Source organism: Ammospiza caudacuta, chromosome 6, assembly GCF_027887145.1.
Source record: "Ammospiza caudacuta isolate bAmmCau1 chromosome 6, bAmmCau1.pri, whole genome shotgun sequence".
Classification (NCBI taxonomy): domain Eukaryota; kingdom Metazoa; phylum Chordata; class Aves; order Passeriformes; family Passerellidae; genus Ammospiza; species Ammospiza caudacuta.
Genome location: NC_080598.1, coordinates 59,459,858 through 59,479,210, shown reverse-complemented (window position 1 = coordinate 59,479,210; position 19,353 = coordinate 59,459,858). Strand labels below are relative to the sequence as shown.

At 44.8% G+C, this 19,353-nt stretch overlaps 1 protein-coding gene across 1 annotated transcript in view; it reads left to right on the top strand.

Annotated features, from left to right (window-relative positions):
* RHOJ (ras homolog family member J) overlaps positions 1–19,353 on the top strand; it is a 62,576-nt gene that overhangs the window by 35,302 nt on the left and 7,921 nt on the right. Inside the window, exons 2-4 of the mRNA XM_058807580.1 lie at positions 11,078–11,136; positions 16,967–17,131; positions 18,219–18,314. Coding sequence (XP_058663563.1) covers positions 11,078–11,136; positions 16,967–17,131; positions 18,219–18,314 — 320 coding nt within the window. The remainder of the gene's footprint in view (positions 1–11,077; positions 11,137–16,966; positions 17,132–18,218; positions 18,315–19,353) is intronic.

Genomic DNA, 19,353 nt, shown 5'->3' with positions numbered 1-19,353 from the left:
CTCAGGCTTGTTCCTGGTGCAAAGGACAATGAGCCTGATTCTTTTTCTGGGAAATGCAAAGCAGAGTTCCTGTCCTGCTCCTCCTTAGGCTCAGGAACAGGTATTTTGTTTTCAAGCCTCTCAAGCAGTGTCTCATGGGGAAAAACCACCATTAAGGTCAGACTTAAACAAGATGCAGACAAAGTATCAGAGGCTGGTGTTGGGAAGGGGTTATAAAATACCATTAATCTTCCTCCTGCCCAAAACAGGACTGATGACATGTAAAATGTCAGCTACAGAAGCACTGGAGTTTGGGCAAACCTGATGCTCCTGAGCTCTCACATTGACCTCAGCATTACCCTGGGGCCTGCTGGATTCAGTTCAGTGTGCCAAACGTGCCCCTGCCCCATCAGTTCACAGCTCAGAGGATGAGATGCTATTTTAAGTCCCACTCCCCAGAGCCATCAGATGCTATTTTAAGTTCTGCTGCCCTAACTCTGGAACGATGCCTGAGGCACTGCTGTGCTGGCTGAGCCAGGGAGAGCCTCTGACTGCAGAGACCTTGCTCAAGTGCTCATGGCAGTGCCTGGGACACACACACACACATGTCCTGCAGGTCTGTGCCCAAATACAGCATCCCAAACACCTCAGCCTGGCACTAGACACATCCTGGCTTTAGGTACCACAGCCAGCTCAGGACAGGCCTGCCCAGCTTACTCACCGAGGATGAGGGAGAGGAGTCTTTGCACAGGCTCTTTGCACAGACAGCAGCCAAGCTGCTGTGGTTGTTTCCTGGTTTATATTCCTACATTATATTATAAATTATACTTCCCCTAATAAAGGGTCTTATAGAAAACACACTCTTGTCCCCATCTTGTATACCAGGCAAATTTTTTTCTTCCTTTCTAGCTTTGGTACCTGTAACTTTAAATGAAGATGCTAATAAGCAGAAAGGCCATTTTTTTCCTCCAGCATCACACCTGGTGGAGGTGGGATGTGCCACAGTGCTCTGTCAATATTGATAGGGTCTTCTGCCAGTGTAAGTCACTGGGACACAGTCACTGCATCACTGGAAGGTCCAGCCCACAGTGGGGACAAACCCACTGCAGAGCTGGCTTTCTGTGCCCTTCCATCAGCATTGTCTGCCCCCACTGTCATCTAACCCAGAGCAGAGCAGGTCACCACAGGCTTCAGAAGGACACCTAGAGCAAGGAGCCAGCACTGTGAGGCAGCACTGCCTCTGCAGGCTGCATTCCTCTCCTTTACAGGGACAAATATCCCCCTATCCTGACCTTTGAACAGTGCAAGTGCAGAGATGAACTGCCTTGATTCCCCCCAGCCACACAGGGAGACTTGTCCTCCCATGCTCTGGGAAACACCCTGTGTATTGCCTGGATACATTTCAGTGCAATTTGTTTCATTTTGCCACTAATCTCCCATTTATTCTGATGCTATTTACCAAGTCTCATGTTCCCTTGATAACCAGATGCCTGACATAACTTTGGGGATATTCTTTTCCCCAGCATTCAGCTGAGGTAGGGGCGTGACTTTTGCCTCACATGAACAGCAGAAAAGAGACAGAAAAACAGTCCAAAACTCTCTTTATTCCTATATTTTTCTCCCTTCATTCCCACTTTTTGTGTTTGCTGGAAAATTCCCACTCCATTCTCTGCTTACCATGATCTCAGCATCACTGTTAGGAGTCTCCAAATACATCCTTCACTGTTAGGTTTCAAGATTTAATTAGAGTCCTGACTCACTTTATCTGTATTAAAGTAAACTGAAAATGCTGTAGTATCTGGTCTTTTACAGGTCAGGTCAGCATAACTTGTTAAAATACTTGTTATACTTGTTAAAGGTACTCCAATTATCAGTTGCACATTAATAATTACAGAGCTTTATTGTGTTTCCTATTGACTTGAGTTATAAACCCAGCTCCAAAAAATTGATTTTCCTAAATATTGTGCTAGAGTAATGGAAACTTCAAAAATACTTAGTAGAGCTTAAAGTATTTTAAAAATCTATGTGTTGCCTTTTTGTTTTTTCTTTTGTAATAGGTTTACACTACAGTCGTAGCCAAAATTTTGTTCTTTCATTCATCTCAATGTCACAGACAATCACATGGTCTCAAAAAAGGCATTTCCCCTCATCAGGATTAAGATAATATCCAGTATTCTTCATTGTTTAGGAACAATCACAATTTTTTAAAGAACATGATCAGGTTCTATGTAGTTATATTGCTCAATGCTGCAGTTGTTACTCTGCCTTGCATTTGGTTGGATTTAGTTCTGTAACTTTCAGTCAAGAGCAAAAAGACCTTCAATTAGATTACCACTGAAATTCACACATCAGAGCCTATTTGCCCACAAATTTACTACATTTATCTGGCAGTTATTATTGGTTTCTAACTCAGGAGCAGAACTTCCCTTCATGAGGACAACTGATGGAGCTGAAACACTCAGGAAGCACCTCCCAGCCTGTGGCAGGGCTCAGCCCTCCATTTAAGACAGACAGGAATCTAACAAAACACTCTCTTGGACACAATGTCAATTGCTCTTCAACTCCCCAAGGACTGTAATCGTGTTTGCCTTTTCCATCCAGCAGGGCTTTGCACAACCTTGAGCTCCCAAGAGCTTCCTCCACACTGTGTTACTGGAGAAACTGGGCACGGTTTTCTTGCAAACAGAGACCCCAGAGTTCCTTGGACCCTACTATCAGTGGAGCTGAATTTGTTCAAGGATTGATTAGCACAGCAATAATTCATGGGGATACAGGGGAAATCCTCCAGTGCTGATTTTACAAACAAAGAGGTCAATGATTCTGATAAATCAACTTCATTCATGCTGCCTATAAATAAGTAATGTCCCAGACTGAGCAGAAGCTGGCTCAAGATGTAGTGTTGTGCTTGTTCTGAAAGCTTTGGGAATTTCCATTCTCTTTCATCCATTTCTGGACCAAATTCATTCTGTTTCATTTTCCTAATCAACCTCCACTGCTTTTGTGTTCCATGTCATGTATGCTGGCCAGCGCTGAAGTCTGACTTCTTAGTGCATTTTGAAAGAGTGAGAATATTTCATTAGAGCTGCTCCATTAAAAATGATTGGTGGACAAGTACATCTCCTCTGTGAAGAGCTGCAGTGTTTTTTCTCTCAGGTTCCAAAAAAACACAGAGCTCAAGTTGTGAATCCTCCTCTAGGATGGCACCATCTCTATGAATCTGTTGCAGAAGGGGACAATGGAACTGTCACTTGGTGCCGTCCTCCTTCCCCAAGGAGGCTGCAGCAGGAGTCAGGATTGGGCATTTTCCCACTGGAATCTTCAAACCTGTATGGACAAGGAAGAGGGGAGGTGATGCCCCTTGGAGATAAGAGCCCAGGGTGAAGAGCAGTCCCTAGAGGCAGTGGGGAGATGTCTGGAAAGAGAACATTGAGAAGTGTTTGGATATCATTTTTCTGACCTGAAACATTCTGTTGAAAAATATTGTCACTGCATAGACAACCCCAGACTTCCCAAAATCTTTAATGCTGATTTCCAAAAAAGCTTTATTGTTGACTTCCATGCTCTGGGAGCACTGCAGGAGCCTGGCTGTTCCCCTCCCCTTTTGTGAGATGCCTTCAGTGGGTGTTTGAGTTACACTCTCCAGATTTTCCACTCAGCCACAGAGTTAAAAAAGAATGTAATAAAAAGGCTTGCAAATACAAAAGCCAAGAATGACTGGACTTTAGCCTTAAGAAAGGAATAAAGCACAGCAAGACTCATTAAATAATGAGGATAATCAACCAAAGAGAGGTTTAGATGAGCCATTGGGGGGTGACAGGTAGGAATAGGAAAGCCATGTTACCTCTGGCTAGATCATTAATGAAACCATTGCTAGACCACACTGTCTGGTCACAGCAACTGCTCAACAAAATATTTGGAAAACAGCTGCAAGAATAATTCAAGAACAAGAAAATATGCCTTGTAGGAAGACACTAGATAAGCTATTTAGAGCAGAATAAATGATGCTATGAATCCTATCTGGCTTTAGAATCACTAAATGTCTGTGGCCTAAAGACAAAGCAGCAAATTCCTCACCACCTCATTAGACCAAAAGCTACAGGAGTGAAATCAGCTGAATCCCAGCCCTGGAGGCCTCTCTGTGCTCCCACCACAGGGAGCAGACTGGAAATGTTTTTCAGATATTGTAAATATCAGATGGGCAGAAGTATTTGCTCAGCAGAACATGAATCTCATCCATTGATGAGGTGACAGGGAATGGTGAGGTTTACTCAGAGCCTTCCTTTTGGAAAACATTGGCTCTCAGAGGTCTGTGTGTGCCTGGTGGTAGATGATTCCAAGAGCAATTCAAAGCATTTAGTAAAATTTACATATAAAGTGGGGTATTTAGGCCAATTACAGGGTAAAATAGCATGCTTTTGATTTGCTTTTCAGAAGAATGTGGCTAAGCTGCAGGGTAAGTTTGGAGTAGAACATTGACTTGGCTGTAATCAAATCTTGTTTGTCATGAAGAAGGGAGTGGGAGAACATTCCTTGAGCATCAAATCACCCAAACTCCTGGAGATGACCCTGATGCATGGAAGTGAAGAAAGGCCCAGGCTGGAGTCACAGACCCTTGTGGAGCCAAGGGTCCTGTAACACCAGCTCTTACCTGCCCTGGGTGGGTCGGCCACAAAACATTGCAGGATTGCCTTTCAGCCAAAGCAAAAAGGGGGATATTTCCAAGGGCAGCACTGCAAGTGAGGCTTCTGGCTAAAGTGGGGACCAGTCACAGAGCTCAGCTGGGTGATTGTCATGGGTTGTCCTGCATGTCTGTCCTTAAGGTCTTACTTATTCTTTTTTTTTACTGTCTTTCTTTGGTGGCTGTTGGATTGTGGCATCCCCAGGACTTTGATTTGCAGTTTCCAGAGCATTCCCAGTTTCCAGAGCATTCCTAGCTTCAGCTGCAGCAGTGCAACATCTTCTGAAGGGTGGTCCACAGCAACAGAAATTTTTTCCCAGACAGTCACCCAAAAAATCAAAGCATTGTATGACACCTAATCCCTCTGTTTTATTTTCTCCACCTGGATTAGCCAAAGGAAGATATTCTGAAGAAAAATATTACCCAAAATAGGATTCAGAAATGTACATGAGACACTTGGAAGGTGCTATAAAAATGCACTGCCCACATTCACTTCGTTTTCTGATGGAATATTCAAAGCTCCCAATTCTTAAAGCCTGGGATATGTAATTCCAGCTCAGTTATTTCGATGCCTGACCATTATGGGAACCAGAGGGAATTAAAGATCTGAATATCTTTGATCTAAATGCCTTTGAGGTGTTTTTGAGTTTCAGTGCCTAGTTGGGACAAGGGTCCTCAAATTCCAGTACAAAAAGAAGACAATTTATAAACCAGAGTTTTGAAATCATTCTTTTTCAAACAAACTCCTACCAGAACATTCCTGTCCTGTCTGGTGTAAGCTCCAGAGAGCAGAAGACATCTGTAGAGTGGAGGGGAATTCCCAGTTCATTACAAGAGATTTCATAAAAGTGCATTTAGGAAGGAAGGAAAAATATTACCCAGTGAGCAAACACACAGTCAGTATCCCCAGGGACATCAGCTGCTGGAGAACAGACCACATTCACTGTGTCAGGAGCCTCACATCACAGGAATTACCCTGAAAGGTGCCTTAGAAGGAACTTGCTTACCAAGATCTCTCCTTTTGCCCATGTTCTGGTTTTATCCTTTTTTCCCAGATGAAAAACAAACAGACTTGGGCATTTCTAGTGCCAGCAGGTCAGCCAGAACTGCAGTTGTTCTTGTACTGGTGGCCATCCCTGGGAGTGCTCAAGGTCAGGCTGGATGGGGCATTGAGCAACCTGGTCTAGTGCCAGATATCCCTGCCATGGCAGGGGGCTTGGAGCTAGACTGGCTTTAAGATCCCTTCCACCCCAATCATTTTATCATTTTTTGATTATTCTGTGTTAAGCAACATTCACCAGGTACCTGTAATCATAGTGACCAGTCAAATGCACAAATTAATATTCAGAGCTTGCTACCTAGGGCTGAAGATGGCCCTTGTGAAAGTCTGAGGCTTGAAGCAGTTTAATTTGCCCAAAACCATGAGAAAGTCTTTCCACCCAGGCAGGTGCTGCCATCCCTGCTTGCTCACAGGCTCCTGGCTTCTTTCTCTGAAGCAGCTGGACCTTAATTTGTTAGCAGGAAGGCACTGGAATAAATAGATTACTTTTCCCATCTCATGTCACATTAGACACTGCTTGGCTCCTGTGTGTTTTCTGGCTGGGGGTTTCACAGTCTTTGGGTTCTGCAAGCACTTCTTCACTGGCATGGAAAATTCCCCCTGATGTGCAAATCCACTCTCCCATGCCACAGCTAAGTGAGGCTGGGATATTGCATCCGAGCTCAGTGTCATACAGAGATTTATGTGTTGCTTTGCTCCATTAATCAAACTGAAGGTGTTCTGAGAGTTCAGCAGACAATTTATGTCCTATTCCTGTCAGTGCAGTGAACATTGCTGCTGTCTGGCTGAAGAGCTCTTCCATGGGTGCAATTCAGCCCCAAAAAGTTACCAAAGTACAGTGGGAGAAGGGTTGGGCAAAGATTGGCCACGGACAGGTGGATCTGGGGCAATCTGGGCATTGAGAACATCTATGGAAATTGTCACATTGTCCCCAGAAACACAAACTAAGCATGGATTTAAAAACAGCTCCCAGCTCAGACCTGTTCATGGTCCATACACAATGGTCCACACCAGGTCCTTCCCACACAATATTCCCATCCACACCTTGTCCTTCTGCTGTGGTGGCCAAGCTCTCTGTTGAGGCCCATTAGCAGAACCCCAGACACATAGACCTGCAAGAAAGCCTTGGAAGTGACCCAAAATAGCTATTCAAACTCTAGTAAGCAATACCCAGCTAATTTATGACCTAGCAATCATTTTTAAAGCAGTGTTTTACACATTCTGCACTTGGTTAAAATCACCTAGTGAAGGGAGGGGAACATCTGCCCTGCTGCATCATCTGGTGCAACCCAGACTGGAGAGAAAGGAGGGCCAGGACTGTGCAAATATTCAGCCTCATTTTACTGCAGTCTCTACTGCACTCAGTGTTAAAGGCCAGGTCGTTTCAGTGCTTAATCAATACATCAATACAGTCAGTAAATGACAAGGAGAGTTCATATTTGTCTTGTTACTCCAAGACTGCTCATAAAGTCGAGTTCACAATCCCATAAAGGAGCCTGCATTACCCCAGTGGCTGGGAAGGAATTCCTCATTGGCTTCCCATAGGCCTGTCCACGGAGAGAACAGGAAAAGATAATAACAGGGTAAGTAAGAGTAAACTGGAATAAAGCCAAAAGTAAGGCCTACAAATCTAGCAGGGCAATCTCAGCTCATAAATATGACCCACCAAGTGGATACTCTGAATGGACTTTTGCCTGACAGAGGCAGACTGATAAACTTGTGGTATAAAAAACACCATGAAGTTTTCACAGGCAAAAGCCATTTATTTCACAGGCAAAAGCGATTTATTTTTACATCTGTTTTGCCTGCTTGAAAGTGTGGTGGAAATTTTAGCACCAATACATTAATCTGGACATCACTGTTTCAAGAGCCAGGGATCGTTTGGTTTGCCAGTGGGAGCCATTTGGTCCCCACTGCATTCAGAGCCAGGAATCCAAGGACAACACTTGAGGTTCTGCTGGGGTGGTAGCTGCAAATTCAGAGGTGATGTGGGCAGGAATAATATCCTCTGATGATGAGAGAGGCTAGAACAATAGACAAGAAGAAAGAAAATAAAAAGTTTGATGGGCAAAAGAAAAAGCAGGGGAGGGGGAAAAAAGGAAAAAAGTAAAAAGGAGAGAAACAGAGAAAAAGAAAGAGAGAAAAAGTAAAAATATAGCACTGGTGTCATGCAGAAATTCACAGCAGAACACATAAGGGACGAGACGTAGAAGCAGAATTAAATGTGATATGCAAGCTGGATAGACTCAGGATGTATTTTTTCCAAGAGCCCTTGCAATTCTTATCCCTTGTGTGGGGGAAGAGTAATGGTAGGACACCACCAATCTCTTTATTCCCCCTCAGCATTTCCCAGAGGTGACCAGGAGCCAAACTGAACTGCACAAGCCATCAATCACTGCTCAGTGTGTGGCTCCACAGACCTGCTGCAAAACATCCACCGTGACTTCATGGGCCACAAAGCACAGATAAGAGTCTAGGAGTTAAATCCTTCTGGCAGAGCACAGCACACTCAAGGTGGACTGATCCTCCATCCAAACAGCTTATCTCCAAACCATATTAATTACTGGAACACGCCAGCAATTTGTATCTGCACCAGGGCTTTTTGCCAGTGCAGCTCTCTCAGTCAGATGCCACCAAGAAAGAGATGGGCCAGCAAAGCTTCACAGCAGAGTAAATTTCAGCTTTTAAGCTTTTTAAGCTTAAAGCTTTTTAAGACTTTTAAGATGTCTTTGCAAGCAGGACCCAGCCCAATCTGCCAGTGCTTAGGGTGAGCCAGCAGGAGAAGCAGAGCTGGATAACCCTGTCAGCACTGATGTGTGCCACACGGCTCTTCAGATTCAGGCTGATCTGCACTGTCACAGACATCTTTTATGAAAAAATCCTTTCCTTAGGATTTTTCCTCCTGAGAGGCTGAGAGGCCTCAGGAACAAAATGTAAACAATGGTTATCTGCTGCTGTGGAATGCAACAGGTGGATCTGGGATTGGTCTCATGTTGAATGTTTGTAATTAATGGCCAATCACAGTCAGCTGGCTTGGACAGAGAGTCTGAGCCACAAGCCTTTGTTATCATTCTTTGCTTTTCTATTCTTAGCTAGCCTTCTGAGGAAATCCTTTCTTCTATTCTTTTAGTATAGTTTTAATACAACATATATCATAAAATAATAAATCAAGCCTTCTGAAACATGGAGTCGGATCCTCATCTCTTCCCTCGTCCTCAGACCGCTGTGAACACGGTCACAATCTGCACCTCCATGTGCCTCACAGCTGTCCTGAGAGCATCCTGCTTTGGAGGAGCTCTGCAGGCTCCCTGCACATCCACAAGGACTGACAGGGAACTGCTGTTCACAGCCCCAGAGACCGCGTGTGCTCCCAAACACCACCTCGGCCAGCTGTGCACTGCAGCTGGAATGCTGCCTTCAGCTGAAGGGTACATCTTCACAGCTGGTCCTTGAGCAGAGTAAAACCTCCAGAGCAGGTCTGGCTCCTGCATTTCTTGGCACAAGGGCGGATTGGAGGCTTGTCAAGGTTGCAAGTTGGGGAAAAAAAAGCAAATTTCCCGCTGCCTCCGGTGAGCTACGCTGACACCTGTAACCCCACTCCTTCTGAGAAGGCAGCTAAGAAAAGCAGGAGTGTTGCCAGTAACTTACACAGTTCATACCCCTGCTGGGCATTCTGGGATTCCCTACACCACAAGAAGTTGAAAGCCACGGCACCAGGGAGGATTATTTTAAATTATTTCATTCAAGTCAGGTTGAAGGAAGAGGATGGGGCATCCGACTGTCTCCTGTCTGTGTTGGGGTGACCATGTCCCCACTCTTGTACTTCTTTCCCACCTTGGGCATCCATGCCCAGTGTCCATGGGAGCTGCAGAGTGCAGGCTGAGATGAGCAGAGGGAGCTCCCTCCCCTTCCCCACCTCCTCCTGAGTGCACATCCCAGGGCAGCCCCTGCAGTGCACAGTGCAGCCCATCCTGCTCTCATCAGCAAGTCTGGTCCCCACCGAGCCTTTGTACTTCCAGGATGTCAGGTTTGCTCTCTTTATGTGCTGACAACACTGCTGTGTCTCTGCAAGCAAATAAAGCTGCTGAATAGTCAGCCTGTCCAGTCATACTGGCAGAGACTCTCAGTCCAAGAGATCTCAAACAGGACATTGTTCCCCAGTGCAGGAGCTATTAAATTCCATAAATTTGTAGCTGCTTTTCTGCTACAAATTTTATCACAAAACAAACAAAAAAAAAAATCAGCAAGATGCTGCATGATGTTTTCAAGCGTCTGTTTTTTTATTGTCCAAAATAACCATTACTCATACCCAGCCCTCATTAATTGCAAGTTGTGATCACCTGATGGGCACCAGTCTGAGCCTCTTTCCCCATTCCTGACAAAGCTTTATGTTCATTCCTATGTTCTGCCACTTGCCCTCATGTTTAAAAAAATTAATAGTCCATATGCTGCAACAATATAATTATTTTAAGCAACTTTCCTGACAAATGTTTGAAGGCTTCCTGTTGACTAATGGGTGGAACTGGACTGCCCTCCTTCCTTTCCAGTTGAGTAGTAATGATTTAAGCAGATTAACTGGTTAACTAAATGTCATTAACCCAGATCATGTCCTGTATAAGAAATAACACTGGTTACAGGAATCAGCTTATAATGGGGCAATGAGAAAACATTTTTGTCAATGTCAAAATTTGTCAGTGGGCTCAAAATGAAGTTCATAGTGATTTCTGCTAAAGGAGTAAATATGCTGGATGTGAGCAACAAACTAAGCTTTCCTTCATTTGCCACAGAATGTGGTCAACATCCCTGAAAATATTCCAGCTCCTCTTCTTTCCTGTCCTTCAAATCAGCCACCACACAGCCCCAGGTACTAAACAGTGCCACTGCACCTGAGATGGCACAGGGCAGGACAGCTGCACCTCCAGTGAGACCCACCAAACACCAGCCACTGCTGAATGCTTCATCATTCCACAGCCTGGAAGGAATAAAATAATAAAAAATCCTCCCAATGATCCATGACCAACCCACCCCAAAGCCCATGGTGGGGAGGCAGGAATCCTGTGCTTTCAAGTCCAGGGTGTTCATTTGGTGTCTGCAGGGACAGGCAAATGTCCCCTGTCTCTGGACCCTGATGGCAGCAGTGTGTGCAGCTCATCACCCTGGGCTGTTTGTACAGAAATAAGATCTTGGCATAAAGGATTTGCTTTTGTTGTGATTCAGTTTGGGTTGGATAGACGTGCTGGGTTCAGGATGCCCAGTTGAGGACGCCTGCTAATGTGTCTGTTGGCATTTTGGGATTAAAACACATCAAAATGAGGCCACTGGCCTGTGCATAAATAACATTTCTTGTTTCTCTCTGCCAGTAACCGTGACTGTGGGAGGACAACAACACTTGCTGGGGCTTTATGACACTGCAGGGCAGGTAAAGAACTGCAAAACATTTATCATTTTCCTTCCCCATGGTTTGTTCGTTACTGTCATACACTGGGGTTTGTTGTTGGTAATGTTTGTGGAGTTTGTTGGGGTTTTTTTTTCACAAATAATAGCAATCAGGTTTGAGTTGTAATGGTTGAACTGCTGACCCTTTCATTTTCATTCTGTTTCAGCAGTAAAACACACACAAATACATTCATCCCTGAGATTTTGTTTTGCCTAATCAAAAAAAAAAAGTTTGTTGAGGCTGTGCAACCCCCCATATACCCACCTTCCTACTGCAAATACCATGCTTTGTGTAATCAGTGTTTTCTTACCTTTACCACATGGTGGCATTGAAGATACAGAGAATAATTCCCATTTTCAAGATCAGAAAACTGCTATAATTCAGCACCAGTCTATCAGTTACCACCAGTTGACTTTTTAAGTGGTAACCCAGCCAGATTTGCATCCACCCCAACATCCCAACATTCTTCTCCCAGGACAAGTGTGTCCATTACAAGAGAGTCTGAATCCCATGTTTAGTTACATTTTGAATTCTTTTGCTGTTTCCACTGTCCACACTCTGCTATGGTGTGATTGCACTCAAAGCTTGCAGAATAATTTCACCCCCTGGGGAGAAGGAGAAATTATTTCTCACTGCTTTGCTCTGCCAGCATAAGGAAGTACAGAGTAAAATACACATTTTTTGTGGTGAAATTTCCCTCTCCTGACTCCAAATGCCAGTGAATGACAAAATAAAGAAAGGGACATAGTCTGCACAGAAACCTTGCAAAAAATCATCTGCTGAGAGCAGAGGGAGGAGGCTCCAGGTTCCTCATAGACTGGGAATGTTGTAACCCACATCCACCAGCTCCTCCAGTCACAGCTGACACTGAAGCCAGCCGGAGACAAAGCAAATTTGGGAATTTGCTTCACTCCCTCTGGGTTCCAGCAGCCCTGGATGCAGGGCTTTGCTTCCACCAGGAAAGCAGCACCTTCTTGGCTGTGCTGGTTTTGGCCATGACTGACTGCTACGAAAGGCACAAACAGTGCAGAAGGAGACCCTGCTGTCTGCAAAAGGCCACTTCAGGCAGAATATACTTTGCAGCACTGTGCAGAGAGATCAAAAAACCCACACCAGAACAGAATGTCACTTCCAGAAAAACCTGCACTCAGCAGAACTGGGGCTTTGATGCTTTGGGTTTCACTTTCTTTAGTTTTATTCTTATCATGTCTCTGTAGGCAGCATCAGACTTAGCTGCTTTGGTGGCCCTTACAGACCACACATCTTTCCTATCCACATGGTGAAAACTGGTGATCCAAAAACCAATCCCAAAATATGACCCAAGCCCTTGCCCCATGTCCAAATCCTGATCAGTCTTTTATTCTGTGTTCACAAACTCTGAGCTCAGAGCCTGTGCCATGATCCATCAGCCCTGCAAGCCTTTGCAAGCCAGACTGGAGTTATATTCAGTTCCCAGTCAGTTTTCACCCCATGCCTTAATATTCCTGCTTGTTTTTTAGGGCTGAAAGTTCCACCTGCCACCCATTTCCACAGCAACACCTCCTCTCACTCATTTGTCCTCCTGAGCCAGAAGGAACACTCAGCTGTCTCTTTGACAAGCCTCACCCCTCCATCCATTCCTCAGCATTTTGCTTCACACTAGGCAGTTCCCCACCTGCCTCCAAAGCCTTTCTGCAGCTCCCCAAGCCCAGGTCCCTTCCAGACCCTGCTCCAGAGGACGTGGCTCTCCAGGCAGAGCCCAGAGCGTGAATCAGCCCCTGATGACTGGATTGTCCCCATGGAGGCTGCAGGGATGATGCTTCCCACATGCTCCAGTTATAACAACAGATCATCTGGGTTGTTTCCTCCCTCCTTCTCCTTGTGCTGTGTGGCTTTCCAAAGGCATCAGTGTGAAGTCATAGCCAGAAATAGCCCTTGACACTGCGATGCTATAAAACATATGCTAATGAAATAACAATTTAAAAATGTACTCCTGCAGCAGGACCCTCTGTCAGCCTGAAGGGAGAGCTGGCACAGACCCCAGATTTGAGGTATCTGGCTTTCTGTATCCCTGGCACAAATGGTCCTAGGAGGAAAAAACTGTGGTCTCTTTGCTGGGCTGGACTTAGGTGCAAAATGCTTTAGCAGAGTGTACAAGAGATCAGCACAGTAACAACATAAAAACAACAAAAAAAAGCCAACTCTGCTGCATTTTTGGGGCACAAACACTGCTGAGCTGATGGCCAAGGTGGAGGGGAGGGAGCAGCACCAACTGATCTTGGTTCTGGCAAGTCACAGGCAAACAACTCAGCAGGGCCAGGTCTGGCATTTCCAGGCCAAACCAGTGGCCAGGCAATGTTAACTGGGAAGCCTTGAGCTCCCTAATTAGCAGGCAGCACAATGTAAGCATGAGCCGGGAAAATAAATAGATAAAAATACATTATTGATCAGCCACAGCCTAAGCCGACAAGGACTCAAGTCCCTTCCCAAACATTACTGTCACTTGCTGCAGCACTCCTCCCTGGATGGGCCCCATACCCATGGAAATATTCAGCCCCTTTTTTACATTTTTTGTGAGATTGACCATCTCAGAATGAAAAATTACCCAGTAGGGCTGTCTTTTCTAAAGGTCCATGTCAAGGTTTATTTTATTTTATTTTATTTTATTTTATTTTATTTTATTTTATTTTATTTTATTTTATTTTATTTTATTTTATCTTATTTTATTTTTTATTTTATGTTATTTTATGTTATTTTATGTTATTTTATTTTATTTTTTGCAAGGCCATTAGGCTTTCCTCTGAAAGACAGCTACAGAGAAGGGATCCTTGTCTGATGTGGTTTGGAGGATCCTGTTCATGTTCCGGAGCCCAGATCAACTCTTATCCATGATATTTGTGTTTTAACCTGTCTGTGAAAAATCCCATGTGCCCTGGTGGGAGGTGAGACCTCTGCTATGAGATGCAGGGCTGTCCCTGCTTACAACTTATATAATGCTCTGTGCTGATAGCTCAAATCAGGAATGCTCTTCCTGAAAAAGGATTTTCTCGGGATTCGGAAGGAACAGGAAAATGAAATTAAATGCAGGCTCCTGGAGCTGTCACAGCCAAGCAGAGCGCTCATGGTTTAATCTGCAGTTTTAATGGTACAGTAAGTCCCAGCCCCTCTAAATATGCACGTCTGGAATATTGAAAATAGCTATATTTTGCAAATTTCTTCCCAAAACTCCTGCATGAGGATTCCTTGAGGCTTGCTGCCACCACGTGGCTGGTTCAGGAGCCAAACCCAAAGCACAGAAATTATCTTTGCTGGTATCAGCCCGTAGTGGCTGTGCCACAATCAACCTCAGGTTTCACGTTCTGCCTTCAAACAATGTCCCATAATCAGGCCGGGCTTTCCTAACCCACAGCATCCACATAAAACTGTCCCTACAATGCAATTTCTCCTCTGATCCCATCAGCTTGGCATCCACTTTGTCTCTATTAACCTCTGCTGGGGGCTGGCTGCCACCTCCAGAGCCTTGGATAAATCTCCTGTCACTGACTTTGCTTCTCCATGAGCTGCATCGCTGGTGCACAAACCCCACAAACACCACAAACATCTCTGAGAGGTTTTTTTCCCTGCTATTCCTTGAATCCACTTCCATTCCTAATCCACTTTCCTGGGAGGTGATGCATCCAAACACTTCCTCCTGTAAATCCTTCTTCAGATCTTTCTATGCCACTGTAAAGACACAGTTATGCCACTTGAAAAATACTCTGATTTTATCCCAAATACTGTGGCTGTGAGGGCTGGTGGAAGTAAATGAGAATTTATTCTTCCTGTCAAAATAGGTTTGGGACAATAAACATCCAGTTAGACAAAACAAAACATTTTGTTTGTGCTTCAGGATGCTTTTTTAAACTTTTCTTTCCTGACACAGAGCTAAATTTGGGCTCATGCTTCCTTTCAGAATAAATAATTAAATTTTGGGGGATTTTTTTAGAAACAGTTGGTGCAAACTGGTTTTGAGTAATTCATTGGTATATTTTGGAAAGTAGTGTTGATCCAGAAGGAGTCTGGGTTAATTTATTACTGTACAGTCAGTGAAAAAGAGACTTCAGAAAGGTGATTTGCCAGTCTCATTTCACAATTAAGTCCTCTCATTAGCTGACCCAATCAAAGCAAGGCAGAAATCAGGCTGCACTAAAACATCATCTATTCTGACACACACTGATACAGCCCTGCATCACTTTATCCTGCAGGACAGGCAGCAGTTTGCATTGTTCCTGCCCCTAATGTGGGTTTTCTCTGCCTAAAATAAATGTTCTCAAGTCTGAGAAACAGCACCCAGGTGTCTTTTTTCCCCCTTTTATTAACCTTATTTCCTTTTATTAACTAGTCTGTATCTGCAAAGCAAATCACACCAGCTGAGCTTTCACACAGTTATAACCCAAATCAACCAGACTGCAGAGATTTGAGACTTGTCCAGAATGCAGAAGCTATAAACTGCAGATCTACATTGCAGTCAGGCTTGACAGCAGCATGTATTATTGTTTCCCACACTCCAACTTTGTGTTCCTTTCCCCTTTTTTAATTCTGGAACCCCTAAAAAAGCCTTTGGAGCAGATGTATCCTCTCTAAAAAGCATCTGTTTCATTGCACTGGAGTTTTCTAAGAGGTTTCATTGAACAGTACCCACCAGACACAGCTACAAATGCTCCCACAGTCAGACAGAGCCAGGCTGTCCCTTTCACATTGCTTGCAAAACCTCTGCTTGCTCTCAGTTTCTCAAGCCTGAAAACAGACCCAAATTCTTCCCTGAAACTCAGCTATCAAAGCCAGCTCAGGACATAGCACAGCTGTGATTCGAGTGTCTGAAAATTCACCTTCTTCACCACTATGGAGAAAACATCTCCTTCCACCATGCATGGCCTGTGGAAACACCAAATCACCCACAGTGAGTACCCAGGTACTGCAGGCTGGATTTGATCTGCTTTTTGATTTCAGGATGTCTTGTGCTGGCTGGCACACTGCTGTGCACCCTGCAGGACTGTTCAGCATCACCTTCTGCACCAACATCTCCACAGACAACACAAACAAGACTTGTTCACACAATCACAGCATGACTGAGGTGGAAGGGACCATCAAAATTATCTAATTACACACAGACACCTCACCAGGGATAGGGACACTTTTCACTAGACCAGCTTGCTCACAGCCCCATCCAGCTTTGAACAGCTCCCAGAGAGGGGGCATCTTTCAGCTCTTTTTGGTAAAATGCTGATAAATCAGCACCCTTGTTCACTGCAGGGTGGTTCCCACCCTCCTTCCAGCAGCCACCTGGAGCTTGGGAAGTGTGAATGAGTATGGACAGTGCTGACCCCTTCATCAAACCCAACGTGACACCTCCCCTTGCAGTCATCCCCTCCTTGTGACTGTCACAGACTTCTTTTATGGAAAATCCTTTCCTTAGGATTTTTCCTCCTGAGAAGCTGGAGGCCTCAGGAACAAAATGTAAACATTGATTATCTGCTGCTGTGGAATGCAACAGGTGCATCTGTGATTGGTCTCATGTTGGTTGTTTCTAATTAATGGCCAATCACAGTCAGCTGGCTTGGACAGAGAGCCCCGAGCTACAAACCTTTGTTATCATTCTTTCCTATTCCATTCTTAGCTAGCCTTCTGATGAAACCTTTTCTTCTATTCTTTTAGTATAGTTTTAATATAATATATATCATAAAATAATAAATCAAGCCTTGTGAAACATGGAGTCAGATCCTTGTTTCTTCCCTCATCCTAAGACCCCTGTGAGCGCCGTCACAGTGACACTCTTGCTGTTGTCCCCTGGCAGGAGGATTACAACCAGCTGAGACCCCTGTCCTACCCCAACACAGATGTGTTCCTGATCTGCTTCTCTGTGGTGAATCCTGCCTCCTACCACAACGTGCAGGAGGAGTGGGTGCCTGAGCTGAAAGTCTGCATGCCCAACGTGCCTTATGTCCTCATAGGAACACAGGTAAAGCCTCTCCTGAGCATCTGGAAAGGTTTCCTATTGAACTCATAGGAAATTCAGCCAGATTTTCCCATTAGAGGAAATTTCAGGGACTGGGAAAGGAATCCAATGTGCAGGTGTCCGGACTGGCAAAGCTCATCCCATATTTTTATTCAAATATATATTAATGTGTCATAAATACCTATAGGGAGAAAAGTTTTCATACAGGTCTCTGATGAGGAGGAAAAAAACCATCAAAGTTTGTGGCTAGAAGCTGAAGCTAAACTTCAAACTAAATTTTAAGAATGGGAGTAACCAGCCAGATGACATGGGAAGGAAGTAGCCTCCCTTCATGCTTTTGTATCAACATTACAACTGGTGACTCACCATCCTGCTTGTGTTACAGTGATTGTCAGAGTGAATGATCAAACCCCTTTATTTTGGCCTTAAAATCTATTAATCTGTGAATCAAATAAAAATGCATTAAATATGGGTTTGTTACCAAGACAGAGTGGATAGAGATTGTGAGGGTAGGGATTCAACCACATAGAAAATGTCAGAGCACTGGAGAGTAACCTAAGTCAAATTCGAGAAACAGATCAAATACTGGCCAAAACCAAAGTCTTCATGCCACAGGAAAGGCAAATAATTAAAAAAATTGTTTTCTACACTACACTGGAATAATCTAAAACACCCATTTAAAAATAAAAGCATTATCCTTTGAATCACACAGTCTGAAAATGGACAGGTTTGAAATGCCAGAATACTTCACTTTGATGTTTTCCGTGGAAACAAAGGATTTTGTTTCAAGCCAGAGTGAGCTGTGTCAGTCTGTCTGTCAGGGTGGGGTTTGGGTGATGCAGTGCAGGGTTGCAGCAGCTTCCCCCACCAGTGGGGTTCTTTCCTGTACCACTCCCATCTGAGCTGTGGCCCAACAACCTGCAAAGGAGAGTTAATTCATGGTAAACTGAAAGAAAAATAAAAGGTAAGTAAATGTGCAATTCATTTCTGAAGTATCACCTGAGTTGAGGAGTGATACAGATGCCCTGATGTAAAGCCATGAGTGTCTGCCTGAAGAATCACAGCCCAAATTTTGTGTATTTTGCCTTAGATTGACCTCCGGGATGATCCCAAAACTTTGGCGCGGCTGCTTTACATGAAGGAGAAACCACTCACCTATGAGCACGGAGTGAAGCTGGCAAAGGAGGTAGAACAGCTTCTTCTGATGCCAATGAGGCTGACTGATCCCAGCTTTCCTCTGGGTTTCTTTCCTCAAGGCTCCCCCAAAGCCCCTTGGCCCCAGACAGAGATTGGAGCCTCTGTTCAAACAGGCTGGGCCCAGGCACACCTTGTGACCCCTGAGCTTCTGCTGCAGTGTCAGCTGGAATGTAGAATATCCTGAGTGGGAAGGACCCAAAAGGGTCAATGAGTCCAGCTCCTGGGCATGCATGTGACAACACCAAAAATCCCACCATGTGTCAGAGAGAATGGTCCAAACACTTCTGATCTCTGGCAGGTGCCATGACCAAGCTCTAAGAAAATCTTTGTTCCTCAAGGTTCCATGTGAGGAACACAGGACAGCAGGCGGCAAATGGGCACCAAAACAGATTTTACTGCCTGTTTTATCTAAGTCAAGTGTTTCTCACTCAGGGTTCTGCCAGGAGATACATGTGGCAAACCCCTCTCTGCAGTCAAGCCACATCCTGTCAAACTCCTCCCTACCCCTTACAGAAGCACAGACAGCTGGATTCCCACGTATCCATGGCACTGCAGGCAGCAGAGAAGGTGCTCCCAAAGTTTCTGTGGGATTGTACATTTCTCCTGGAAATGCAGGGGGTCAGAATCACTCCTCAAGCTCTGGGGTGCAGGATTCTATATCCTGGCATTGTCCCCTTTCATGCTACAGGTGCTATTACTGTCCCTGGCCCTCAAAATCAGAGCATCCATGAGCAGAACAAGCTTAATAAGCCACAAGGTTGCTGAATAAGCTGAGGCTGCTTTCCTAGGCCTCTGTGGGTGTTTGTGTCATGCCAGCACACCCAGGAGACTCCTATCTCAAAATGATGCTTCCCCATTCCCAGAAACCAACTGGAAGCCCTCCCCAGGTAGCAGCTCCCTGGGACTGAGGGAGGCAGGACACAAGAGTGACAGTTCAGGGGGGCAGAGCCAAGTGTGTGAGGGGTTCAACTCCAAGCCAGCATTTCCTCAGAAGCCTCCCCAGCTGCACAGGCAGGAGGCCAAGCTCC